This window comes from Pogoniulus pusillus, chromosome 7 (assembly GCF_015220805.1).
Source record: "Pogoniulus pusillus isolate bPogPus1 chromosome 7, bPogPus1.pri, whole genome shotgun sequence".
Lineage (NCBI taxonomy): Eukaryota > Metazoa > Chordata > Aves > Piciformes > Lybiidae > Pogoniulus > Pogoniulus pusillus.
In genome coordinates, this window is record NC_087270.1 from 37936234 (window position 1) to 37962676 (window position 26443).

The 26443-nt window shown below is 54.9% G+C and overlaps 3 protein-coding genes and 2 long non-coding RNA genes across 11 annotated transcripts in view; 4 read left to right on the forward strand and 1 right to left on the reverse strand.

The window, feature by feature from the left end:
* The window catches only part of PTK2B (protein tyrosine kinase 2 beta), a 77266-nt gene extending 76543 nt beyond the window's left edge, over positions 1–723 (reverse strand). For all 6 annotated transcript variants that reach the window (XM_064146598.1, XM_064146597.1, XM_064146596.1 and 3 more), the window contains exon 1: positions 655–723. In XM_064146598.1, the coding sequence (XP_064002668.1) occupies positions 655–707 (53 nt within the window). In that variant the 5' untranslated portion in view covers positions 708–723. The remainder of the gene's footprint in view (positions 1–654) is intronic.
* A 229-nt stretch (positions 724–952) lies between these two features.
* Positions 953–6026, forward strand: TRIM35 (tripartite motif containing 35). Its single transcript, XM_064146855.1, has 7 exons — positions 953–1323; positions 1476–1929; positions 3204–3317; positions 3645–3875; positions 4024–4046; positions 4489–4610; positions 5461–6026. The coding sequence occupies exons 1-7, from the start codon at positions 953–955 to the stop codon at positions 6024–6026; spliced, it is 1881 nt and encodes a 626-aa protein (XP_064002925.1).
* Positions 6027–6461: 435 nt separating this feature from the next.
* On the forward strand, positions 6462–6670 carry LOC135177013 (uncharacterized). The gene is made up of 2 exons (XR_010302881.1): positions 6462–6513; positions 6590–6670. It is a non-coding gene; the product is annotated as an uncharacterized LOC135177013 (long non-coding RNA).
* Positions 6671–7684: 1014 nt separating this feature from the next.
* On the forward strand, positions 7685–10125 carry LOC135177014 (uncharacterized). Its single transcript, XR_010302882.1, has 2 exons — positions 7685–9145; positions 9300–10125. It is a non-coding gene; the product is annotated as an uncharacterized LOC135177014 (long non-coding RNA).
* Positions 10126–16009: 5884 nt separating this feature from the next.
* Positions 16010–23528, forward strand: STMN4 (stathmin 4). 2 transcript variants are annotated; one of them, XM_064146592.1, is made up of 6 exons: positions 16010–16120; positions 19536–19586; positions 20045–20140; positions 21123–21328; positions 21486–21677; positions 22855–23528. In XM_064146592.1, exons 1-6 carry the CDS (start codon positions 16075–16077, stop codon positions 22912–22914), a joined length of 651 nt encoding a protein of 216 aa, XP_064002662.1. In that variant the 5' UTR covers positions 16010–16074; the 3' UTR covers positions 22915–23528. The 2 variants fall into 2 exon arrangements, with proteins under 2 accessions (XP_064002662.1, XP_064002661.1); XM_064146591.1 differs by lacking the exon at positions 22855–23528 and adding an exon at positions 22382–22848.
* Positions 23529–26443: the final 2915 nt, after the last annotated feature.

Here is a 26443-nt window from a genome sequence, read left to right on the forward strand (position 1 = left end):
ATTTCCAGTAGAGGCTTCCAGTGGAGCTTTATCTTTAGCCTTGACTCCCCTGTCTCACACAAACATAGCACAAAGAGTTTCTCACGCCAGAGAACAGCACCACCTGATTCTGCTCACTTGTTATCCGTGGCCTTGGAAAGTTCTCACTTTTCTCCTGGCTCTCATCAGACAATCCCATGGGGCAGTTTGTTCACTGCACCCCTGGCATAGACCAGAATCCACAAAGAGCCACAAACTCAGACACAAAAGCTAAGATGGAGAGGAGGATGGATGCAGCCCAGGACGTGGTTAGCTGCTGGGCTGCGAGCACACATTGCTGGCTCACGTCCAGCTTTTCACCTACTCAGTCACCCATGAGGGCTCTCGGTATTCAGGAAAAGAGCAACCTGCAGCTCCTGCAATCATGGAGGGAGGCAAACGAGTGGGTGTCGGTGGTCCTAGACCCGTGGAGGCGGTCACGCCATGCGAGACAAGCACAGCGGTTTTGCACCTCCCCCAGAAACAGCAAAAAGCCTGAAGCCCGAGGTGGGTGCAGACGGCAGAGCCTCCGGAGTAGGGGGAGATGGGGTCGTGAGGTTGTGCCTGGTGAGGTCCCGCCCCAGAGGCTCCAGCCCGGCCCCCGCCCGCCCCGTCCCGCCCCCTCGGTGCCTTCACCTCCGCCGGCACCGGCCGAGCCGCAGACTGCCGGCAGCTCCGAGATGTTCCATGTGTACAGCCGGACCCCGTCCCGCCGCCTCTCCCGGCGCAGATCCCGCTCCAGGCGCTGCTACTCGCCCTCGGAGAGGTAAGAAACACGCACGCACACGCAGCCCCCGCGGCGCGGCACCGAGCACCCCATGTGCACGGACACCGAGGAGTCGGCGTCCGGACGCGGCAGCGGCTCCGGGACTGGGAGACCTGGTCAGGGCACCGGGGCAGCACCGGGACTGGGGCAGGGGGCGCCGGCACTGCTATGGCTGAGAGCGTCCGGGCCCTTAGGATGAGCGTCCCGGGTATGGGAGCAGCACTGAGAAAGGGGCACAAGGCAGCGGAGGAGCCCCGGCGGCAGGGGAGCGGGTCCGGGGACCGGGCAGCGGAGCAGCCCCGGTGGGGGGTCTGGTGCTTCGAGATCGGACACCGGAACGTCCGCGGGAGTCTGAGCACTGGAGGAGAGTCTCGGGGGAGTCACATACCGGGGACCACCCCGAGGCTGCGGGTCCGACCACCGAGACAAGACGCTCGAAGGGTCCGGCCACCCGGGGTCCACTTCCCCGCGTTGTCAGCGCATCCCGGCACGCTGGCCGGAGCCTGCCCGCCCTTGGTGGCTGCCAGTGGCCCGGGCCGGTGTCACTCAGGCTAGTGCCTGCCCGGGGAGGGAGCTGCGAGGTGAGTCACAAGCAGGAAAACGATTGCATCAGGAACAGGGCTGTTTTTCCAACTGGGGCTCTTGGAAAATCCCGCTCCGGCTTCCCTCCATCCTTCGCTTCTCTCTCCAGTGCCATGGAGAAGGAAGCCAGTGCTTCCAGCAGCAGCTTGGCGGCCACCTCCGCCACCACGTCCTCCACGGCCACTTTCAAAGAGGAACTGCTGTGCCCCATCTGCTACGACCCTTTCCGGGAAGCTGTAACGCTGGGCTGCGGCCACAACTTCTGCAAGGGCTGCGTGACCCGTTCGTGGGAGCACGGGGCGCATGTCTGCCCCGTCTGCAAGGAGCGCTCTTCCCTGGACGACCTCCGCATCAACCACACGCTCAACAACCTGGTGGAGATGATCCTCAAGGAGGAACGGCAGCGGCAAGGCCAGGCGGCCGCCCTCTGTCCCCTGCACCACCAAGAAGCCAAGCTCTTTTGCCTGGAGGACAAAGAGCTGGCATGCTTTGCCTGCCAGAGCTCCAAGCAACACGAAGGGCACAAGCTGCGGCCGGTGCAGGACACAGCGACAGATTTTAGGGTGAGAGATGCTCCAGGAAAAGCTGGGAGGGAGAAGGTTGATGGAATGGAAAAGCACCTCAGGGCGTCCGGAGGGGTGCAGCTTGCAGACGCCACGGCACGAAGATGTCAGCGTGTGGCTTTGGCTTATGCACGGCGTGGTTGTACCCACAGTGACAGGACTGGGGGGAATGGAGCAAAGCTGGAGGTGGGAAGAGTCAGAGTAGAGGTGAGGAGGAAGTTGTTGGTGATGAGAGTGGTGAGAGGCTGGACTGGGTTGCCCAGGGAGGTGGTTGAGGCCCCATGGCTGGAGGTGTTTGAGGCCAGGCTGTGTGAGGCTGTGTGCAGCCTGCTCTAGGGTAGGGTGTCCCTGGCCATGGCAGGGGGGTTGGAACTGGCTGCTCCTTGTGGTGCCTTCCAACCCTGACTGATTCTCTGATTCTATGATGTAGAGTGAAGCAGCCACACTGTGAGGGTGGATCCTTGCAGAGGTGCACCTATGATGTCCTCCCTGCCTAAAAATTACCCAGTGCCAACCTGTGCCCCAGCAGTTTGCTCTGTGGGGAAGGGCAGTGGGTGAATTCTTGCAGGGTTTTGAAGAGTGGCCTGGTGCTCACGTTTCTGAGGCTTGTTTATCCTCAGGCACACTGGGCCAAATCTGGCCATGCTGGTTATTGCAGCAGCAGTGCCTCAAGGCAGGGAGTGTTTTGGGATGGGGGGGGGGGGGGGGGGGGGTTGCACAATTTGCTCAGCCAAGGAAGGGATGTGGGCTGGGGAGGCAACCGTGAGCCCTGCGGGGTAGGATGGGTCATGGCTGCGTGGGGAGGAGTAGGAGAGGATGGGGCCCTGGCCAGCACTGGGCTTCGTGCCAGGACCCTCTCTTTCCCATCCGGGAAAGCAGCTGCTGCCTCCCTGAGTCAGCCCGTGGGGGATGAGCCAAATTTCAAATGTGGCGGGGAGGACATGGGGCTGCTGCTTTGCAAGGCTTGGCCAGCTGCCCGCAGCGCTGAGCCTCCCTGCGAGCTGCCGTCGGCACCGAGACAGGCAGAGACTTGAGAGGGCACCGGCGGAAGGGTTTAAGAACGCAAGGGAGGGTTCGCCACAGAGCAAAGCTCCTCAGGCTCGTCCTGCTCAGCCCCACACCACACTGACCCCATCCAGCGCTGGCAGATCTCAGGCTGCAGGAGGGGAAAGATTGATTTGAGCGAGGATCCTGCTTACTCTACTGGGTTTGGGGCTCTTTTTCCACCCTGGGCATGGGTTTGTGAGGTTCCTGAAGGCGTTTCCTCTCCGCAGGCCAAGCTGAAGAACATGGAGACCTCCCTGCGGGATAAAGCGAAGGATTTTGGGGCTGCACATCGTGCCTACGAGTCCATCTTCAAACACAACCAGGTGCAGGGTCCCTCCTTGGTAGGGCCTGATCCTGGTACACGTGTACATGCGTGTGCACTCACCCCCTGAGGTGCAGCTGGCTCTGGGGTGGAACCATCCTAGGCTGCTCCATCGTTGAGTGAGTGGAGCGATGCTGGGCGGGAGGAAGGACTCCAGTGGGGACCAGAGGGATGGGGCTGGATGGGACATTGATTCGTGGCATGGAGGATCCCAGTGGGAGCCTAGCGAGTCCCTGAGCACTAGAGCTGGTCAGAAGGCTCTGGAGGAGAGTTCAGGAGGAGGATGGGGGAGCCCAGGGGGCTTGGGGGTTCGTGTGAGAGGTGGTGACATCTCTGCGCGGGGCAGGCAGCGGTGACGCGGCTGAGGGAGCAGATCAAGCGGGAGTTTGAGAAGCTGCACAGCTTCCTGCACAGTGAGGAGCAGGCACTGCTGGACGAGCTGCAGGAGGAGGTGCAGCAGAAGCAGGACTTCATCGAGGGCAAGATGAAGCAGCTGTCGGAGGACTGCCACACCCTGCTCAACGAAGCGCGCCAGCTCCAGAACGACCTCAAGGAGGATGACTACACCTTCCTCATGGTAAAGCCCGTGGCCTGCAGGGTGTCACCTTTGCCCTGGCACCCTCCTGCCCCTGCAGCAGAATGATGGGTGATCTTTTGGGCATTTATAAGCTCCTGGGACTCTTTACAAGTGGGGGTCTGATGCCTGATGTCTTCCTCTCTTTCAGGCTCACAAGAACCGCAAGCGCAGGTACGTCCTGGTCCCCTGCTGCGTCCCATGCCCAGTACTGGAGGTGGCCAAGCCCCTACTTCCCCTGCCTGAATAGGGCTGAATGGAGTTGCCTTGCCTGGAAACAGAGTGAGGTCACTGTCCCGAGCAAGTTCCTGTACCAGCACATCCTCTCTGGGTCTGGGTGGTACTGAAGGTCCCCAAGGCCAGGCAGCACTCTGCAGTTCCTCTAGGCAGGGTGAAGGAACACAAAGCACCATTGCAGGTCTTGAGGGAAGCATTCAAACTTGATGTTGGTGATGAGATCCCCCCCCACCATCATTGTCCATCCTCCTTGGTTGAGCCCAGAAGGAGGTGGGTGGTGCTAGTAGGGGAAGGCTTTCCCAAAACCTGGAGTGCCCAGGGATCCAACCCAGTGTTTCCTCTATCCTTGACCCATCTCTATCCTCTATCCCTGCCCAAGGATTGCCTGTGCAGCTGAGGAGCCAGAGGACATGCCTGTAGGGATGCTCTTTGATGTTGCCAAGTACCTGGGCTCACTGCAGTACAACGTGTGGAAAAAGATGCTGAACATCATTGCTGTAGGTGAGGCACTGAGTCCCTCTCCAAAGGAGGGTTTGTCCCAGGACTAGCTAAAGCACTCTTTGCATGGAGCAGCCTCAAGGATGGTGGGTGCTGGAGAGAAGAGATCATGGCAAAGCTGGTGAGAGGCCTGGAGCACAGCCCTGTGAGGAGAGGCTGAGGGAGCTGGGGGTGTGCAGCCTGCAGCAGAGGAGGCTCAGGGCTGACCTCATTGCTGTCTGCAGCTCCCTGAAGGGAGGCTGTAGCCAGGTGGGGTTGGGCTCTTCTGCCAGGCAAGCAGCAGCAGAAGAAGGGGTCAGAGTATCAAGTTGTGGCAGGGGAGGCCTATGCTGGATGTTAGGAGGAAGTTATTGGCAGAGAGAGTGATTGGCATTGGAATGGGCTGCCCAGGGAGGTGGTGAAGTCTCTGTGGCTGGAGGTGTTGAAGCCAAGCCTGGCTGAGGCACTTAGTGCCATGGTCTGGTTGCTTGGCCAGGGCTGGGTGCTAGGTTGGTCTGGATGAGCTTGGAGGTCTCTTCCAACCTGGTGAATTCTATGGTCCTATGGAACAGCCATGCCTGTGGCTGATGGGCCTGAGGAAGGAGGTTGGAGAGCATAAAGGTAGCTCTGGGGCACTTGCACCCCAAAAGGGAAACTTTAAAGGGTGCTTTCTCCATGGTGAGCTGTGGGAGGAAGGGGAGGATGGGTGGGTGGATGGATGGGTGGATGGGTAGATGGATGGGTGAATGAATGGGTGGATGGGTAAGTGGGTGGATGGATGGATGCATGGATACATACCTGCAGGGCTACTCTCCCTGCCTCAGCTCATCCTTGCAGCAGTCCAGGCTCCTAACACACATATGCCCCCTCACAGTCCCCTTCACCTTCAACCCCAATTCCGCGGCAGGCTGGCTCGAGGTGTCGGAGGACCTCACCAGCGTCACCAACAAAGGCTACAAGCTGCTGGTGGAGAACCCTGAGCGCTTCACCTCAGCCCCCTGCATCCTGGGCTCCTGCGGCTTCTCCACTGGCTTCCACACCTGGGAGGTGGACTTGGGCGGCATCACCAACTGGCGAGTGGGGGTGGCTCGGCTACGGAGCGGCACCCAATGGACCTTCCACCACGATGCTCGCTCTGGCTTCTGGTACATCTATCACCTGCCCGGCATCGACATCGAGATGGATCGAGCCTCCAACGCAGCGCGCCTGGAGACGGAGCTGGGCAGCATCAAGCGGATCCGGGTGGAGCTGGACTGCGACGAAGGGGAGCTCTCCTTCTACGACGCTGACCGCAGGGCCCACATCTACACCTTCCACGAGAAGTTCAGCAGCGCTGTCTACCCTTACTTCTACGTGGGGCCCGTGGCCGTGGGCGCCGTGCACGAGCCGCTCCGCATCTGCCCCCTCCGCGTTCGCATCCACGAGGATGTCTCTGCCTAACGGCCGCCGACTCCCTGCTGCTGCCGCCGCCGTCTTTACCTGCATTTGGGATTCCCCCAGGTGCTTTTTATTCAGCTTTCCTCAGGGAAAAGGAAAGAAAAGAAAGGGGAAGGAAGGAAAAGGAAGGAAAAGAAAGGAAAGAAAAAAGAAAGGAAAGGGAAAGAAAAGAAAGGGAAGGAAAGGAAAAGATAAGAAAGGAAAGGAAAAGGTAAATGAAAAGAAAGGAAAAGGTAAATGAAAAGAAAGGAAAAGGTAAATGAAAAGAAAGGAAAAGATAAATGGAAAGAAAGGAAAAGATAAATGAAAAGAAAGGAAAACAAAGGGAAAGATTAAAGAAAGGGAAAGGTAAGAAAATGTAAAGGGAAAAAAAGGAAAAGATAAATGAAAAGAAAGGGAAAGATAAAAGAAAGGGAAAGATAAAAGAAAGGGAAAGATAAAAGAAAGGGAAAGATAAAAGAAAGGGAAAGGTAAGAAAAGAAAGAAAAAGGTAAAGGAAAAGAAAGGAAAAGATAAATGAAAAGAAAGGAAAAGATAAATGAAAAGAAAGGAAAACAAAGGGAAAGGTAAATGAAAAGAAAGGAAAAGATAAATGAAAAGAAAGGAAAAGAAAGGGAAAGATAAAAGAAAGGGAAAGATAAAAGAAAGGGAAAGATAAAAGAAAGGGAAAGATAAAAGAAAGGGAAAGATAAAAGAAAGGGAAAGATAAAAGAAAGGGAAAGATAAGAAAAGAAAGGAAAAGGTAAATGAAAAGATAAATGAAAAGAAAGGAAAAGATAAATGAAAAGAAAAGAAAACAAAGGGAAAGATAAAAGAAAGGGAAAGGTAAGAAAATAAAGAAAAAGGTAAATGAAAAGAAAGGAAAAGATAAATGAAAAGAAAAGAAAACAAAGGGAAAGATAAAAGAAAGGGAAAGGTAAGAAAATAAAGAAAAAGGTAAAGGAAAGGAAAGGAAAAGATAAATGAAAAGAAAGGAAAAGATAAATGAAAAGAAAGGAAAAGATAAATGAAAAGAAAGGAAAACAGAGGGAAAGATAAAAGAAAGGGAAAGATAAAAGAAAGGGAAAGATAAAAGAAAGGGAAAGATAAAAGAAAGGGAAAGATAAAAGAAAGGGAAAGATAAAAGAAAGGGAAAGATAAAAGAAAGGGAAAGATAAAAGAAAGGGAAAGATAAAAGAAAGGGAAAGATAAAAGAAAGGGAAAGATAAGAAAAGAAAGGGAAAGATAAAAGAAAGGGAAAGATAAGAAAAGAAAGGAAAAGGTAAATGAAAAGAAAAGAAAACAAAGGGAAAGATAAAAGAAAGGGAAAGGTAAGAAAATAAAGAAAAAGGTAAATGAAAAGAAAGGAAAAGATAAATGAAAAGAAAAGAAAACAAAGGGAAAGATAAAAGAAAGGGAAAGGTAAGAAAATAAAGAAAAAGGTAAAGGAAAGGAAAGGAAAAGATAAATGAAAAGAAAGGAAAAGATAAATGAAAAGAAAGGAAAAGATAAATGAAAAGAAAGGAAAACAGAGGGAAAGATAAAAGAAAGGGAAAGATAAAAGAAAGGGAAAGATAAAAGAAAGGGAAAGATAAAAGAAAGGGAAAGATAAAAGAAAGGGAAAGATAAAAGAAAGGGAAAGATAAAAGAAAGGGAAAGATAAAAGAAAGGGAAAGATAAAAGAAAGGGAAAGATAAGAAAAGAAAGGAAAAGGTAAATGAAAAGATAAATGAAAAGAAAGGAAAGGATGATAAGAAAAGAAGGGGAAAGATAAGAAAAGAAGGGGAAAGATAAGAAAAGAAGGGGAAAGATAAGAAAAGAAGGGGAAAGATAAGAAAAGAAGGGGAAAGATAAGAAAAGAAGGGGAAAGATAAGAAAAGAAGGGGAAAGATAAGAAAAGAAGGGGAAAGATAAGAAAAGAAGGGGAAAGATAAGAAAAGAAGGGGAAAGATAAGAAAAGAAGGGGAAAGATAAGAAAAGAAGGGGAAAGATAAGAAAAGAAGGGGAAAGATAAGAAAAGAAGGGGAAAGATAAATGAAAAGAAGGGAAAAGATAAATGAAAAGAAGGGAAAAAAAGAACAACCAACCAAATGTGTCTATTTACCCTCTTTTTAAAAAGCATTAATAAAAGTTGTTGTTCTGACAGGGTTCTGCACTTCCTTGTCTGCAGATCCTCCCCCAGCTCCTTTCTTGCCCCTTTCCACCAAAGCTAGGAAGGCTTCGAGAAGATATCTCCTGCAGGGAAGGGGGTGGGGAGGAAAGGACGTCTAAATGAAGCTATTTAAGGCCTTCCTAAGCTTGTGCAAGTGCTGTGGGTAAAGCAGGGGAAGGTGGCCCTAGGTCCAATGCCTCAGGGATGGAAAAATCCCACATGGATGGATGGATGGATGGATGGATGGATGGATGGATGCAGGAAGAAGTGGGTGCTTCCCCTCTCAGTGTCCCTCAATAAGGACGTTATAGAATCAACCAGGTTGGAAAAGACCTCCAAGATTGAACAGATAGGAAGATAATCTCCTTGTTGAGATGAGAAATCCCTCTCCTCATCCCCCCTTCTCCCCATGGCTTTATCCCTTTGAAGGGCTTTTCCAGCTCCAGGAGTCAGGTCATGATGTACAGGTTGGTGTTTGGAGGTAGAAGTGTCTCAGAAGTGGGCTGAGGAGTGGTGGGTACTGGCAGGGCCCTCTCCAAGCTCAAACCTCCCTATTGGAAGGATTATGATGATGATCATTAATGTTGTTGTTATCATCACCATCAAATCCACCCTCTGCAGCCCCTTGCTGAGTCTGTCTTGATCTTAATCCTGCCCAAGAGGTTTTTCCTTCCATGCTGGTGAGTACTTGGGGTCCAAAGGTGATGCCCTGGGGAAAGAGAAGGTGCTTGGTGAGCTGGGATGTCAGGGCTGCCCGCACTGCCTGGCCAGCCAGGATCTCTCTGGCAGGATGCTGATATTAACAGGCGGTTTCCATGGTTTCTCCCTGATCACAGAGGATGCTTCCTAGGAACAAGAGCAGGCAAGCAGAAAACAAAAGGGAGACGTTGAGGCATGCAGTGTGGGGTGTCCTCCAGCTTTGTTGTTACGTCAGCTGGTGTTATCCGTGTCCAAATGAGCATCCCTGGATTTGAGGAGAGGAAAAATCGATGTGAGTATCCAATTGCCATCCCTGTGCTGTGTCCTGATGCTGTCTTATCACCCCCCTAAAAGATGGAATTTTGGGCATCCTCTCTCCCTAAACTTAGTTTCCAGTCCAGTAAATGGTACCTGCATCTTTGCTGACATGAGTTTCATTCCCCCAGACACAAAGATAGTTCCTGAAGTGGAAACCAAGGCAGTGAAGCTGCTCCTCCCACCAGCATGGACCTCTTCTCTGGAGGACATTGATCACCCAGCCTGCAGCAATGGGTGATGTCTCCTTGGGACTGAGCATTTATTCACACATGGGGTCATTTAGGCTGCAAAAGACCTTTAAGGTCATCAAGTCCAGTCCTTAAGCCAGCATTGCAAAGTCACCACTAAACCATGCCCCTCAGCAGCACAGCTACAGAGCTTTTAAACCCCTCCAGGGATGAGGACTCCACCACTGCCCTGGGCAAGCTGTCCCAGGGCTTGGCAACCGTTTTGAGGAAGAAATTGTTCCTCACGTCCAACCTCAACCTCCCCTGGCACAAGTTAAGGCAGTTTCCTTGTGTCTTCTCTCTTGTTCCTTGGGAAGAGACTGACCCACACCTCACTCCAGCCTCCTGTCAGTGAGTTATTGAGAGTGAGAAGGTCTCCCCTGAGCTTCCTTCTCTCCTGCCTGAACAACTCCAGTTCTCTCAGCCTCTCCTTGCAGGACTTGTGCTCTGGACCCTTCACCAGCATTGCTGCTCCAGCACCTCAAAGTCCTTCTCATAGAGAGAGGCCCAAAACTGAACTCAGGATTTGTTGAAGGATGAAGTTAAGGAGAGGTCTAATAAGGGGCAGGTGAGTTTTGTGGAAGACCCTCCTTAGCAGCCAGCTCATCCTTCCCTGGCCCTGAAATTCCCACCTGGGGGATATGGTGGGTACTGGCAGGACCATCTCCAAGCTCAAACTATCCTATTAGAAAGAAGATGATGATAAAGATGATTATCATTGCTGTTACAGTTGTTGTTATCATCATTATTGTTAGTATCATTAATTATTATTATGTTGTTACTGTAATTATTATTATGATGGCATTTACCTGAGCCTGAGCAAGGCCTCTGACACTGTCCCACACCACATCCTGGGCTCCAGGCTGGTGGCACATGGGTTTGATGGGTGCTGCATGAGATGGACACAGAACTGGCTGCACCCAAAGAGTGGCTGCCAATGGCTCCATGGCCAAGTGGAGGCCAGGGACAAGCAGAGTCCCTCAGGGGTCAGTCCTGGCACCAGTCTTGTTCAACATCTCTGTGGGTGCCATGGGCAGAGGCACTGAGTGCAGCCTCAGCAAGTTTGCTGCCCACCCCAAGCTGTGTGGTGCAGCAGCCAGGCTGGAGGGCAGGGATGCATCCAGAGGGAGCTGCACAGGCTGCAGAGGTGGGCACAAGCCAAGCTCAGGAGGTTCAACAAGAGCAAGGGCAAGGTCCTGCAGGTGGGTGGAGGCAATGCCAAGCAGAAATGCAGGCTGGGCAGTGAGTGTCTGGTGAGCAGCCCTGAGGAGAGGGACCTGGGGGTGCTGCTGGAGGAGAAGCTCAGCAGGAGCCAGCAGTGTGCATTTGCAGCCCAGAAAGCCAAGCAGAGCCTGGGCTGCAGCAGCAGAAGTGTGGCCAGCAGGGCCAGGGAGGTGATTCTCCCCCTCTGCTGTGCTCTGCTGAGACCCCACCTGGAGTTCTGCATCCAGCTCTGGAGCCTCTATTCCAAGAGGGCTGTGGAGATGCTGGAGTGTGTCCAGAGCAGGGCCAGGAGGATGCTGAGAGGGCTGCAGCAGCTCTGCTGTGAGCACAGACTGAAAGAGTTGGGGCTGCAGAAGAGGAGGCTCCCAGGTGACCTTCTTGTGGCCTGCCAGGATCTGAAGGGGGCTACAAAACAGCTGGGGAGGGACTTTTGAGGGTGTCAGGGAGTGGCAGGAGTGGGGGGAATGGAGCAAAGCTGGAGGTGGGGAGCTTGAGAGTGGAGGTGAGGAGGAAGTTGTTGAGTATGAGAGTGGTGAGAGGCTGGAGTGGGTTGCCCAGGGAGGTGGTTGAGGCCCCATGGCTGGAGGTGTTTGAGGCCAGGCTGTGTGAGGCTGTGTGCAGCCTGCTCTAGGGTAGGGTGTCCCTGGGCATGGCAGGGGGGTTGGAACTGGCTGCTCCTTGTGGTCCCTCCCAGCCCTGCCTGATTCTATGGTTCTAGTTCGTTTATTTGTATTATTTTATTTCTCTTTTTTGCCATCCTCCTTGGCTGCTCCTGCCGAGGTTGGGAGTGATGGATAAGGAAGGCAGTGGGAATCCATCCGAGCTGGATGCAAGGAAGGAAGCCCCCCCCCACACCCCGCAGGCTATACAGAACCCATCCCCACCTCTCCGCACCACACCCACTCCCCCCTCACACCCCCCATTCCCTATTTAAGGGACGGACGATCTTTCCGAGCCGCAGGCAGCTTTCTCATTGGCTCGTAGCCCGATGATGATGTCATTTCTGCCCAATCCGAGGGAGGAGAACACCTTTTTCCCCACCCCCTTCCTCCCGCCGGGTACCAGTCGGCGCTGGGGTTGTAGCATTCCGAAAGGATGGAGGCGGAGGGGGGGGGGGGGATGGGGACCTCCTCCCCACGCCCAACAAAGGAGGTTTCCTAGGAGCTGCCCAACTCTCAGATGGTGGATCCTGCACCTGGGTCCTTAGCGCTGGGGCAGGTGGGTTGGGGGCTAAATCTATGCCCTGGACGGCTGGGATTTACTGGCTGCTCCTCTGGCTCTTCCCAGGGCCAGGAATCCTCTGGGTCAAGGAAGATTCAAACCTGAAGGTCTTCTTGGTGGAGCATCTGTGAATATTGACCCTTTTGGAGGAGGGGTTGAAGATGTCTTAAGAGAGGAAACGAGGGAGGGAGGACGCAGAGTACACCTCCATCCTTGCAACCCTTTGGAGTGCAGCTGGAGGATGGGAAAGGGCTCTGGGGAAGCTCTGGGTATGCTCACCCCAGCCCTACAACTTCCTCTGGATGGCTGCTCAGAGCTGAGGACATCCTGGGACGTACAAACCTTCCCCCGTGGCCTCCCCTGTGGTCCAGCCCAGAAGCAGCAGCAAACTCTTTGCTCAGTGCTTCTCTCCATGGTTCTCTCTCTCTGCTAGGTTCTTTCCCCCTGGCTCCACATCCAATCTCCTCTCCAGCCACCTGTGCTAGAGGTGATCTCTTTTTTTTTTCTCCCAAGTAACAAGTGATAATAGAATAGAATAAAATCAACCAGGTTGGAAGAGACCTCCAAGATCATTCAGCCCAACCTATCACCCAGCCCTATCCAGTCAACCAGACCATGGCACTAAGTGCCTCAGCCAGGCTTTTCCTGAACACCTCCAGGGATGGTGCCTCCACCACCTCCCTGGGTAGCCCATTCCATTGCCAATCACTCTCTCTGTGAAGAACTTCCTCATAACATCCAGCCTAGACCTACCCTGGCACAACTTGAGACTGTGTCTATTGCTGGTTGCCTGGGAGAAGAGGCCACCCCCCACCTGGCTACAATGTCCCTTCAGGTAGTTGTAGACAGTAACAAGATCACCCCTGAGCCTCCTCTGCTGCAGGCTGCACACCCTCAGCTCCCTCAACCTCTCCTCACAGGGCTGTGCTCCAGGCCCCTCACCAGCTTCCTTGCCCTTCTCTGGACACCTTCCAGCACCTCAACATCTTTCTTGAATTGAGGGGCCCAGAACTGGACACAGCACTCAAGGTGTGGCCTGAGCAGTGCTGAGTCCAGGGGCAGAAGAACCTCTCTTGTCCTACTGGCCACACTGCTCCTGATCCAGGCCAGGATGCCATTGGCTCTCCTGCCCACCTGGGCACACTGCTGGCTCATCTTCAGCTTACTGTCTATCAGTACCCCCAGGTCCCTTTCCTCCTGACTGCTCTCAGCCACTCAGTCCCCAGCCTGTAGTGCTGCTTGGGGTTGTTGTGGCCAAAGTGCAGAACTCTGCACTTGGCCTTGTTCAATCTCATCCCATTGGCCTCTGCCCACCCATCCAGCCTGGCCAGGTCCCTCTGCAGTGCTCTCCTACCTTCCAACAGATCAACACCTGCTCCTAGCTTGGTGTCATCTGCAAACTTACTGATGCTGGACTCAATGCCCTCATCCAGGTCATCAATAAAGAGCCAGCCCTGCAGCTCTGCTGTGGCCATCGATATGGGATGGCAGGGAAGCATTTGTGCCCCAAGCCTGGATCACAAGGACCTTAAAGGGGCATTTGAGCAGAGCATACAGAACAACAAATGGGGTGATGGAGCTGGTGAGGGGCCTGGAGCACAGCCCTGTGAGGAGAGGCTGAGGGAGCTGGGGGTGTGCAGCCTGCAGCAGAGGAGGCTCAGGGCTGACCTCATTGCTGTCTGCAACTACCTGAAGGGAGGCTGTAGCCAGGTGGGGTTGGGCTCTGCTGCCAGGCAAGCAGCAAGAGAAGAAGGGGACACAGTGTCAAGCTGTGTCAGGGGAGGTCTAGGCTGGATGTTAGGAGGAAGTTGTTGTCAGAGAGAGTGATTGGCATTGGAATGGGCTGCCCAGGGAGGTGGTGGAGTCTCTGTGCCTGGAGGTGTTGAAGCCAAGCCTGGCTGAGGCACTTAGTGCCATGGTCTGGTTGCTTGGGCAGGGCTGGGTGCTAGGTTGGACTGGCTGAGCTTGGAGGTCTCTTCCAACATGCTTGGTTCTATCATTCTACCTCTCAGCCCTGTGGGGTGCCACCCATCCTGGTGCCAGCCACAGCATGGCCTGTCCCACCTCCCACAGCCACGTGGGTCCCCACAATAGCTGTTTGTCCCCACGGTGGCTGCTGTGACTTGACTCTTTCCTCCCCTCTGCCTCCCCACCATGCTCCATTCCTTCACACTTCCCACTGACACCCCACCCACAGCACCCACATCTGCCTGGGCACTCAAACCCTTGCCAAGACAGGGTGGAGAGCCTCCAACATGGAGTTTTCTCACCACCTAATCTTTAGAAGATCCCTTTGGAGGGAAGCAATGCACCATTGGGTCTCAGCCTAACATTACAGATGCCCCACCATGAGCTAAGTGGTCGAGCTCCAGTGTCACCCATGGGATGTCACTCCCCATTTCCAGCTGAATCACCCTGTCCTTCCCCATGTCCTTCACCCTACATTTGTCTTCCAGGAGGAACCAGTTTCCCAGAACCACCTTGATGCTCATTGCATAACAGAGGAGAACTAAGACGGTTCCCTGGGGGTCCTGGGCTTGTGATCACTGTCAGACATGGCCATCAGTGGTAAGTAGGCCATGGTGAAGCAGATCTAGGGGAAGGAGAGTCGATTTTTGGAAGGACAGAACCCAAAAGAGGAGGCCTAGCTCTGCCAGGATTCCTCAGGGACCTCTGCTTGCCCCAGCATTTCCAGCAGCATTGCACCAAAATAGCTTTGGGATCTGGGACTTGGTCTCTTTGACCTATTGCCCAGTCTCATAGAATCACAGAATCAGTCAGGGCTGGAAGGGGCCACAAGGAGCAGCCAGTTCCAAGCCCCCTGCCATGCCCAGGGACACCCTACCCTAGAGCAGGCTGCACACAGCCTCACACAGCCTGGCCTCAAACACCTCCAGCCATGGGGCCTCAACCACCTCCCTGGGCAACCCACTCCAGCCTCTCACCACTCTCCTGCTCAACAACTTCCTCCTCACCTCCACTCTCAAGCTCCCCACCTCCAGCTTTGCTCCATTCCCCCCACTCCTGCCACTCCCTCACAGCCTCCAAAGTCCCTCCCCAGCTGTTTTGGAGCCCCCTTCAGATCCTGGCAGGCCACAAGAAGGTCACCTGGGAGCCTCCTCTTCTGCAGCCTGCACAGCCCCAACTCTTTCAGTCTGTGCTCACAGCAGAGCTGCTGCAGCCCTCTCAGCATCCTCCTGGCCCAGTTTGGAGCAGGAGAACCAGTCCTCACGTGCCTCTGGGGCTGTGAATGGGTCACACCAAGCTTGTGGCACCTTGGGAGGATGGAGAGGACACACATTGCTTCCCAGCACGTGGAAGACACCCCACAGCCTATGCCACTGTGGGGTTTAGGGGGCTGGGGGTGGTTTGACTTAATTGGAGATGCCAGCAGGGTCCCTTGAAACCCTCTGTGTCCCCTTATGTGTCACTTGGCCACTCTCCAGCATTATCCAGCTCTAGTAGAGACCCAAGCCTTGGTTTGCACCATGTGCTCAGCCCCTTCATTCCATCACTCCATGCCAGAACCACCCAAAATCCCCTTTTTCAAGCTCAAATCCATCCCCTCACCCCTCCTCACTTTCATCTCCAGTCCTCCTTCCCAAAACTTACTTTTACCATCTCCCCCCCTCCCTTTGTTTTTAATGTGGTGGTGTTTTAATCCCCCCCAATTCACTTTCTTCTCCTAAGCCCCCCAAACCTCTTTTTCAGCCAAACCCAGCCCTTTATTTCCCCATTTCACCTATTTATTTCCCTCCACCTCCTTCCTTCCTTTCATCCTTTTTCCTCCTTTTATTTTCTCTTTTCCCTGTCTCACTTCCCCCTCCCCCCCCCCCCCCCGAACCCACCCAAACCCCTTTTTCCAGCCCAAATCCATTCCTCCATCCTCCCCCCCCCAACCTCCCTCACTCTTTTAACCATTTTCTTCCCCTTTTAATGCAATTTTTGGTTTGGTTTTATTATTTTTTTTTCATTTCCTTTATTATTTCCCCCCCCCCCCCCCCCCCCCAGACCCAGCCCAAAAATAGCTTCTGGGTGTGATGTCACCGGGCTGGTACCCGGTTCGTACAGCCCCATGCCCAATAGGAGGTGGCGTTTGGGATGAGCCAATGGTTGGCCGCAGAGATGATGTCATGGAAGGGGGGGGGGGGGGGGGGAGAGGGAGAAGGGGGAGTGTGTCTGGGGGCCCCCCGGGTGGGATGCTCCGCACAGACCCCCACGGTCGCGTTAAATGAGCCCGGAGAGCGCGGAGCAGCAGCTCAAGCAGCGGCGGTGGGGTGAGTGCCTTGGGAGGGGGAGGATGTGATTCAGATGCTGGGGAGGGGGTGGGGGGGGGGGGCAGGAGATTGTTTTGGGGGGAGGTGAAGGGTTGAAAAGTTTTGTGGGGAGGGGTTGAGAAGGGCGAAGGGAATTTTCCGGGGGTAGCTGGATGTCATTTTCGGGCTGTGACATCCCTCTTTGTCCCACTTCCCATCCCTCCAGCGTTCTCCTTGCCGGGCTGGGGTACCAATAACTCACCCCCCCATCCCCCCCAAACCACCTTAGGGCCTCCGGAGAGTTCTTGGGGTGGTGTCAGAATGAAGCAGGTTGGAAGAGACCTCCAAGCTCAGCCAGTCCAACCTAGCACCCAGCCCTGGCCGGTCAGTTAGATCCCCTCTACCTTGTCGCCCAGCCGGGCAGGCGTGGACCATCCCCGGCGCGGGGGATGTAAGGTTGGAGCTCGGTATCCTACACCTCACCCCAGCACCCTCAGCATCCTGAGGACCCCCAGGTGGGGTCCAAGCCTCACCTGGACCTCCCCCAAAACGTTACTGAAGGGGTGCAGACCCCCGACCCCCCCCCCCACTCTCCCCGAGTGCAGGACCAGCCTGAATTACTGATGGTGGAAGGATGCTGGAGGAGGTGATCCGCTGAAAGATTCCTTCCAGGGAGGGAGTGAAAAGCGAGGGGGAGGGAAGGAGGAGAGGAGAAGGGGAGGGAGGGAAGGAGGGGGCGGCTGCCATGCTGCCTCCACCGCAGAAACCGGGGGAGGAAAGCTCCCATCCTTTCGCAGGCTTCAAGGGAGGGAGCTGAGAGCCTTCTCCGTTCCTCCATCCTCTTCCTCCATCACTGGGTGCTTCTTCCAGGGAAGGAGATGGGAGATGTGGGAAGTGTCCCTCAGGAAAAGGGATGTGAGACAGGGTGGTCTCCATCAGGAAAGGGGATGGAAGACGCTGGGGGCATCCCTGAGGGGTCCCCACCAGGTGAAGGATGTGAGACAGAAGGATCCCTGTCAGGGGAGGGAGTGGGAGATGGGGAGGTTCCCACCACCTCAGAGGCTCTACAGTGGAGATCAGGGTGTGGAATTGGATTGCAGCTCCTTGGGGTGGGCTCAGCCCCTTGCTCTCTGCCACGTGTGCTCTGATAGAAGCAGGATCCTTCCCACAGCTCTCTCCAAACTAGGGGTTTGGGTGAGATTTCAGCCTGGGGGGTGACAGATTGAAGCTTGGGGGATGATGGATTTCATCCTGGGGGTGACAGCAGCAGTAGAACCCTAACCACGTCCCACTCCCCTGGGGCTGGGCGTGCTGGCTGGAAGGCAGAAGGACAGGGAATCAAAGAGGGAAAGGAGAAGATTCCCTCTTAGAGGGGACCTCTAAACAGCTTCTTCATCTAGGGAGGAGTGGGTCTTGCAGACCACCACCCACCTCCTCTCATCCAGCAGCATCCCCATGGATGAATATCATCATCATCATCCTCCTCCTTGGTTTGAGGCATGATTGCCAGGCAGAAAGGTTTCCATAACATGAAATGCATCCAGGTCCCCAAGGAAAATGAGGATGCAGGGTGCTGTGCCAGGGAAACAGCTTCCAGCCAGGCTGTGGGAGCTCAAGGCACAGCCTCATGTCAGCACCAGAGCTGTCAAAGCGTCCCCACCCCGGCAAGAGGGCCAAACCCTTCAGCCAGGCCAGGGGGAAAGCCCTTAGGGGGGTACCCCTCTGGGGAACCCCCCAGATGCAGCCAGCTCTCCTCCACTAGCAGCTGGGAGTAGGTTATACAAGTGATTCCCATGTCAGATCCCTGTAGGATGGGGAGGAATGAGGAGCTGGGGCAGGTTATCTGGGTGATCCCTGTGTTAGATCCCAGAAGGATTGGGGGGAGAGTGGAATAAGGAGCTGGGGCAGGGCATCTGAGTGATCCCTGTGTCAGATCCCAGAAGGACTGGGTAGGGGGAGGGAATGAGGATCTGGGGCAGGTTATCTGGGTGATCCCTGTGCTGATCCCAGAAGAATAGGGGGGAATGAGGATCTGGGGCAGGTTATCTGGGTGATCCCTGTGCTGATCCCAGAAGAATAGGGGGGAATGAGGATCTGGGGCAGGTTATCTGGGTGATCCCTGTGCTGATCCCAGAAGAATAGGGGGGAAGAAGGATCTGGGGCAGGTTATCTGGGTGATCCCTGTGCTGATCCCAGAAGAATGGGGGAGAACAAGGATCTGGGGCAGGTTATCTGGGTGATCCCTGTGCTGATCCCAGAAGAATAGGGGGGAATGTGGATCTGGGGCAGGTTATCTGGGTGATCCCTGTGCTGATCCCAGAAGAATAGGGGGGAAGAAGGATCTTGGGCAGGTTATCTGGGTGATCCCTGTGCTGATCCCAGAAGAATAGGGGGGAATGAGGATCTGGGGCAGGTTATCTGGGTGATCCCTGTGTCTGATGCCAGAAGAATGGAGGAGAACAAGGATCTTGGGCAGTTATCTGGGTGATCCCTGTGTCTGATCCCAGCAGGATGAGGAGGTTGAGTGGCTAAAGCAGGTGATTTGGGTTATTCCTGTTTCAGATCCTAGCAGGATTGGGCAGACAAAGGGTTGGAAATCCTTGAGACCTCCTGAGGTCGAGCCGGGTCAGGTTCTGTTGCGGCTGGCAGTGCCCTGGCAGCCCCAGGATGCCCCTGTAGGGGCTGCCCCTTCCCTGGGGAGCTGCAAGGATTTAAGGGGCTCTATTTTAAAGGGGTTTCTCTCTTAGAAACAGAAGCTGTGGATAACAAACAAACAAATTCAGCTTCCTCTCTGAGGAGGGGCATTTTCACTGGCAAACCCCTCTGATGCCACCACCACCACCCCCCTGTTTGTGTCCCCCAGAAACCCTGGGAAGGGGGGGGAATGCACCTGGCTTATCCTGGTTTTCCTGAGGCCCTGGGTGTTGCCAGCCCATGCCAGGTCCTGCATTTCACCCCACCAGGGGTGGGTGGGTGGGCATTCCCAGGGATGCCTTTGACAGCCACGGAGACCCCTTGAGAGGGTCTCAGTGAGATGCGGGAGCGAGCCCCCAGTGCACGTGGTGTGGGGAGGGCTGAGCAGAGGACTGAAGCTCTCCAGACATGAGTGGGGGTGGCAGCAGGAGTGGGCTGGCTGGGAGGTGTGGGGCACTGCAGGCTGCTCCCGGCACGTGTGCAGGACACGTGTGGGTTGTGCAGGGAAGAGCCAGGAGCACTCCACCAGTTGCTGCCGTCACTTCAGTGGGTGCTCATCACACCACAGCAGTGGGTGCCTAACCCCACGCCCACCAGGCTCTGTGTAGGTGCCCACCCCCCATGCCCACCAGGCTCTGTGTGATGTCCCCAGCCCTTGGGACACAGCAGAATGGGCAGGGACTGTGCGATGGCTCCAGCCTCTGGGACACCTCCCACTGACCGTGGCTCTTTGCTCCTCCAGGAACGTTCTTGCTGAAGGCACCCAAAGATCTCCACACCATGACTCTGGCTGGTAAGGCACAGTCACGGGGCCACATGTGGCCGTGGGGGACAGCACAGGTTTCCCAGACCCATGTACCCAACCTCCATACCTGCCCTGTGCTCAGACACCTCTAATTTGAGCAGGCTCTTATCCAAACTACCCTGGGCATAGCTCTGCCTTATGTTAACTCCTGCTCTGGGATGTTCAGGGCATCCCAGCAGCGACAAGTGCATGGTTAGAGACCAGAATAGACATCACCCATGTGGCCACCAGTAAAGCCACCTCTGCATGCCCTCAGTTGCCAAGCCACCTCTGCATGCCCTCAATTGCCCCTTTGCCCACCTTGCTTCCCCCATCTAGCTTACCACGGGCAAACGCTGGTGCTGTCTCCATTCCAACCCCTCCCTGGCACGTGGTAACCCCTGCCACTGATATCTGGCAGGACCACCCTACACCCTTCTGACCCCAGTCCCACCATCTCTTCCCAGCATACAAGGAGAAGATGAAGGAGCTGCCTCTCGTCTCCCTCTTCTGCTCCTGTTTCCTCTCAGACTCCCTGAACAAGCCAGCCTACACCTATGAAGGTAGGAGCCTTCTGGCCATCCACGGCCAAGGAGTGCAGGAGTGGTGGGGAGCCCCCTTGGCACGAGCAGGGTCACCTTAAAAGCTTCAGAGTCACCTCCAAACTTTCAGGCAAAGCTTTAAGGAGATGGCTCCAGGGTTTGCTGTCCCCAGCTGGAAGCAGGGGGCTGGGCTGGGATCTGAGGGGGCTTGGCCATCCTCTTGCAGCACGACTCTTACTTCATGGAGTGCTGGGTGTGAGCTCAGTATTTTTAGACAGACAGAAAGGGGTGATTCAGGCTGATTCATGGTAACAGATCCAGAGGAGACAGTGGTGATGGAAGGAGATGGAGCTCCTGAGGGCTCATCTAGGCTTGTTGCGAGGGGATCTGCAGCCAGAAGAGGGCTTTGTGGTCCTATTCCCAGTCTCTGAACGTTGTCCTTCAGCTTGTCCAAATCATAGAATCATAGAATCAAGCAGGTTGGAAGAGACCTCCAAGATCATCCAGTCCAACCTAGCACCCAGCCCTAGCTAGTCAACAAGACCATGGCACTAAGTGCCTCAGCCAGGCTTCTCTTGAACACCTCCAGGAATGGTGCCTCCACCACCTCCCTGGGCAGCCCATTCCAATGCCAATGACTCTCTCTGTGAAGAACTTCCTCCTAACATCCAGCCTAGACTTCCCCTGGCACAACTTGAGACTGTGTCCCCTTGTTCTATTGCTGCTTGCCTGGCAGAAGAGACCAACCCCACCTGCCTACAACCTCCCTTCAGGGAGTTGTAGACAGCAACAAGGTCACCCAACTCAACCCCTTTGATGGGTGTCTTAGAGTCCCTACCCCCCAACTCAACCACAGAGGTGCAGAGATTGGGATGAAAGCCCTGGCACTGAGGGAAGGCAGTGACCCATTGCAGGGGCTGCCAGCATGGGTCCCTGGGACGACTTGTCCCAAGGGGAGAGGTGCACCCGTGGGAGCGATCAGCAGCTGTCCTTCTCCCTGCAGACACAGTGGACCTCACCTGGTGTGTCATCTCTGACATGGAAGTCATCGAGCTCAACAAGCGTGCCTCGGGACAGTCGTTCGAGGTCATCCTGAAGCCGCCATCGTTCGACGGCATCCCCGAGTTCAACGCCTCCCTGCCCCGGCGGCGCGACCCGTCCCTGGAGGAGATACAGAAGAAGCTGGAGGCAGCAGAGGAGAGAAGGAAGGTAGGCCTGGGGTGGGGGGGGCTCATGTAGCATGGGGACACGCAGCCTCGCACAGCGAGCTGCAGCCACCTTTGTGGGCGTTGCTGGGTTTGGAGGGGGTGGTTCCGGCCAGGAGGCGAAGGGACCCTCGGCCAAGGTGTGCTCTTTGCCTCTGCAGTACCAAGAGGCTGAGCTGCTGAAGCATCTGGCGGAGAAGCGGGAACATGAGCGGGAGGTCATCCAGAAGGCCATCGAGGAGAACAACAACTTCATTAAAATGGCCAAAGAGAAGCTGGCACAGAAGATGGAGTCCAACAAGGAGAACCGCGAGGCCCACTTAGCAGCCATGCTGGAGCGCTTGCAGGAGAAGGTGAGAGCCTGGTGAGGAGGGAGGGGGAACATCCTGGTGCAGCAGTCCAGGAGGGTGTTACAAGGACAAGTGGGCACCTTGAGTGGTTCATGGGGTGGCTTTAGCCCTTTGGGACACCACCAGAGTGGGGGCCTGATCTTCCCTTCCCCCCTTTCCCCTTCCCCTTCCCCTTCCCCTTCCCCCTTCCCCTTCCCCTTCCCCTTCCCCTTCCCCTTCCCTTCCCTTCCCTTCCCTTCCCTTCCCTTCCCTTCCCTTCCCTTCCCTCCCCTCCCCCTCCACTCCACTCCCCTTCCCTCCCCTTCCCTTCCCTCCCTCCACCTCCCCTCCCCTCCCTTCCATCTCCTTCCCTTCCGCACTACTCCAAAGCAACATCCAGCCTGGGGTGGGGATTCCTTCCTGGGGACCCACCAAGCCCAATGTGTCCATAGGCTCCTGAGCAGTCAGTGGGCGGAGAGCTGGGACCTGTATCTTGGCCACAGCCATGCAAAGCCTTTGCCTGCCTTATGTCCCACCACGATGGCCTTACCCCACCACCCACTTGCAGTTTTTCCACCTCCTGGGTGGCAGCTCTTCCCTTGGTCCCTTCCCCAGAGGCCACGGAGCCATCGGCTCCTCAGCAGCGCTGGAGGGGTCTGCGCTGCCATACTTCAGAAATGCTTCCGCCCTGCCAGCCTGTGCAGACCTCTTCTCTCTCCCCGAAGCAGGTCTGTTCCCAACCTCAGCATGGAAGGTCCCACCCTCACCACCTCCAGCTCCCTCCAAAACATCCCTTCTGCAAGGAGCTCGCCCAGTGCCCTTCTCCAAACGCCTCAGCTAGCCTTGGGTCAGAGGCAGAGAGCACGAGATAATGAAGGACAATCCGAGCTAAGCCCATCTCCTTGGGGCTCCCGGGCCGTCCCGTCTGCTTGACGTCTACCTCCTAGCTAGAGGGCAAGGACAATCTGTCCCTGAGTGCCTCCACAGCCCTTAAAAACACCCCAAGGGAGGAGAGGACGCTGGTGACCCATCGGTGGTGGCCCTCAAGGGGATGAACCTCACGAACGCCCTCGTGCCTTCGAACCCCTCCGAAGCCGCTCGCCAAGCCCGTGGGGACCCCGAAGCCTGCTGAGCTAACACATGTGTGTCGTGTGTGTGTGTGTCCTCCCTCTTCCTTCCCTCCTCCCCCCTCCTCTCACAGGACAAACACGCGGAGGAAGTGAGGAAAAACAAGGAGCTGAAGGAAGAAGCCTCCAGATAAAGAGGAGATGGTTGGACTGACGGCTCCGGGGAGGTGGCGGAGGCTGCTGCAGCGCAAGGTCCGGTGGTGTGGAAGAGTGGAAGTTCCTCTGCTTTCTTTGTTTGTGAATGTAAAGAGTTGACCAGTGAAGCCATCCTATTTGTTTTGGGGAGGGTGGGGAGGGAGGAGAAAGGAGGGAGGGTGGGCGGGAGGGTGCCAGCTTCGGGATGTCCACCTCCTTGGTGGGTCTCGTGCACTGCTGCCCGTCAAACAGGTCTGGAGGAGACAGCCAAGGGCTGGTGAAGCAGAGAAGGTGACCCCCACCCCCCTCCAGCAGGGAAAAGCTGGGGGTGGGGGGATATGGAGTAGGTAGGGAGGGAAATGGGGGGGGAGGGGGAAATGTGCATCGTGTGTGACTTTAATTTGGTGCTGGGCAGGCAGGGTGGGCAGGTGGGCATCCCTCTGATTTCTTTCTTCTCCTCTGGCCCACCCCATCAATGGGCAATAGAATCTCTTGGTGTCCTTCCACCCCTTTGCCCTGCCAGGATTCAGGGCCTCTTGCCCAGAGTGGGTATTCTTTGGCCATAGACCTTACAGAACCATTGTGGGGAAGAGAGAGATTTCCGTCCTCCCCCCCCCCCCCCCTTCTCACTGAAAGTGGTCGCAGAGTGATGCTTGCTTGCTTCAAAGACTTTATCCAGCTGTAGGAGATGCTGATGACCTTTCTCAAGGGTGAAATTAAGAAGTGACTGCCCCAAAAGCTGCCTTTTTTTTTTTGTAAGGACCTCATGAGAGTCATCTTTGTGGTAACACTTGGGTGAAACCTCCTTTTCTGCTGTAGAGCAGCTGGAAAGCCATCAGCTTTTAGAGGTGGTTGTTTGAAAGGGGAGAACACCCCCATGGAGAGTGAGAGCAGGAGAGAAAAACAGGGCAGGGCTGTGGTAACCGTGATGGAAGGCACAGGGGAAAACAAGAGGGAAGGAGGAGATGGGAGAGCAGAGGCTGGGATGGAGAAGCCTCTCTGGAGAGCAGGAGAAGACAATGGCCATAGGGAGCCCCTGGGGACAAGAATGGCATCTCTTGGTAACACCAGGGCAGGAGGAAGGCCAGTTTGGGACCCCACCAACAGCTTATGACCAGCCCAGGAAGCGCTTTGTGGGAGCTGCTGTGCAATCCCTTGAGTGATCTTTGCAACCAGGAAGGATGAGTGAAGCAGAGATCCGAGGGGTAGGCATATGCCCTCCTCTCCCAGCTGCCAACAGGCAGTGGTCCCAGTGCTACAGTGCCCGGGCACCTCATCACCCTCCAGCTCTGATGTTAACAGAGGGTTTGGTCTGCTCTATGGCCAGCTAAGGCTTTCCAAGCTCTGACTGAAGGTCTGGAGGGAACCATGACTCTTTTATTTGTGCCAGGAGATGCTTGCCCTGCTCCCAGGGGAGGGGAGCAGGGGAGCGGGCGGTGGGTGATGGGGCTGGAGGGGGCTGGCCTGGCTGTGGCACAAGCTGTCCTTCTTTTGTACACAACCCTTGTAAATAAACTGCCTTGGCATTTCTTTCCTTTTCTCATGAGCTCTGAGGTGTCTTGTGTTGAGGGGGGGGGGGGGGTGTTGGGTTTTTAGGGAGAAGGAATCCCAGTGTGGCTTACACTGGGAAGGGGAAAGGAACTGGTAGGGGTGGAAATTTAGGTGGAAGGCAGCATGTGCATCAAGAGGATGTGCCTGGCTCACCCCATTGTCCCAAACAACACCACCCTGGTTGGACGGCAGCAGATTTGGGCTCCCTTGGTCCTCCAGCACCCAGGTGTGCACTCCAGGCTTACCACTTGCACACAGTAGGGCACATGGCAGTTATGCTCCCCCACCTCGGACATGGAGTAGGGAGCTGGTGCTGAGCTTCAGCCACATACTGAGAGATGAGGAGCTGCCCACCACTGTGAGGAAGCACTGAGGTAGGACTAAGCAGCAGGCAACAGCAGAATGTCTGGTCCTCAGGGTCAAGAGAAGAAGCAGGAGATGTTTTCTCCAGCCTGAGAAGGAAACCACACAAGTTCCTCTCTCATCTTTGCTTGATGTGAGAGAGGTGATAGCACCTTCCAAACCCATAGAATCAGCCAGGTTGGAAGAGACCTCCAAGCTCAGCCAGTCCAACCTAGCACCCAGCCCTGGACAAGCAACCAGATCATGGCACTAAGTGCCTCAGACAGTACTTGAACACCTCCAGGCATGGAGACTCCACCACCTCCCTGGGCAGCCCATTCCAATGCCAATCACTCTCTCTGACAACAACTTCCTCCTAACATCCAGCCTAGACCTCCCCTGACACAACTTGACACTCTGTCCCCTTCTTCTCTTGCTGCTTGCCTGGCAGCAGAGCCCAACCCCACCTGGCTACAGCCTCCCTTCAGGGAGCTGCAGACATCAATGAGGTCAGCCCTGAGCCTCCTCTTCTGCAGGCTGCACACCCCCAGCTCCCTCAGCCTCTCCTCACAGGGCTGTGCTCCAGGCCCCTCACCAGCCTTGCTGCCCTCCTCTGGACATGTTCCATTATGCTGGGATTCTGGGGCTGTTGTGTTTAATAATGTGCAATATCTGAGCAGAGCTTAATAATACCACCATTAATTAATTAAGCTGTTGCTTATTCAAGCAATTTATTAGTCTCTTAGTGGGGTATTGTTGAACCAGGAGAACCACCATGGACTTTCTAATGCCTGTAGTCCAAAGAGGGAAGGTGAGGTGGTGAATGAATAGTTTCATAACCAAGATCACAGGCTCACAGGATGCCAGGGATTGGAAGGGACCCAAAGAGACCATCGAGTCCAACCCCCTGCCAAAGCAGGACCATAATCTAGCTCAAGTCACAGAGATGTGGATGTCATGAGGACAGAAAGCTTTCCTCCCACCACTTATGGTGCTCAGATGTTCACGACAAGTGATGATCCAATAGCAGCATAGACCAGCCCATTACAGCTCCTCATCACTGCTGGATTTATCTTGGGAGCACCAAGGCAAACCTAGCAGAAGGAAAGAGAAATGCTGGTGGTTTATTATCTTGGGGATGTTGGTCTGTAGGATGCTTAGAAGGTAACTTCTCCACTTGGTTTGCTCCTGAAAAATGAAGTTCCAAGCAGAACACAGTTCTGAGTAGCATAAGAGCTCCAGAAAGCACAAGGGAGCCAGCAGAACACCAAGCAGGAGACAAGCAGCTGGGTGGAGCAGCGCTTTGTCTCTAATCCATCTGCCTTTCCCCTTTGCTGAACCCTCTTTGAACTCATCTGCAGTCATGAAGCAGGGAAAAAGATGATTTAATTAAACATCCATCATCAGACACAAGCAGGGCTGAGGCCAAGGTCCAGGCTCCATCTCTTGCTGCTGCAAGAAGAAAAGGGAGGTCTCTCGCTGTGGCTGAGAATGGGAAATGAAAAGACACCGACAATGAATCTTCTTTCTGTGGAGTAAGGCAGTAAAGAAAGAGTTCAGATCGTGGCTGATCCTTCCTGCAGACCACTGCTGCAGACCAGGCAATTCTCCCAAAGCTGAGAGATGGTTAGAGAT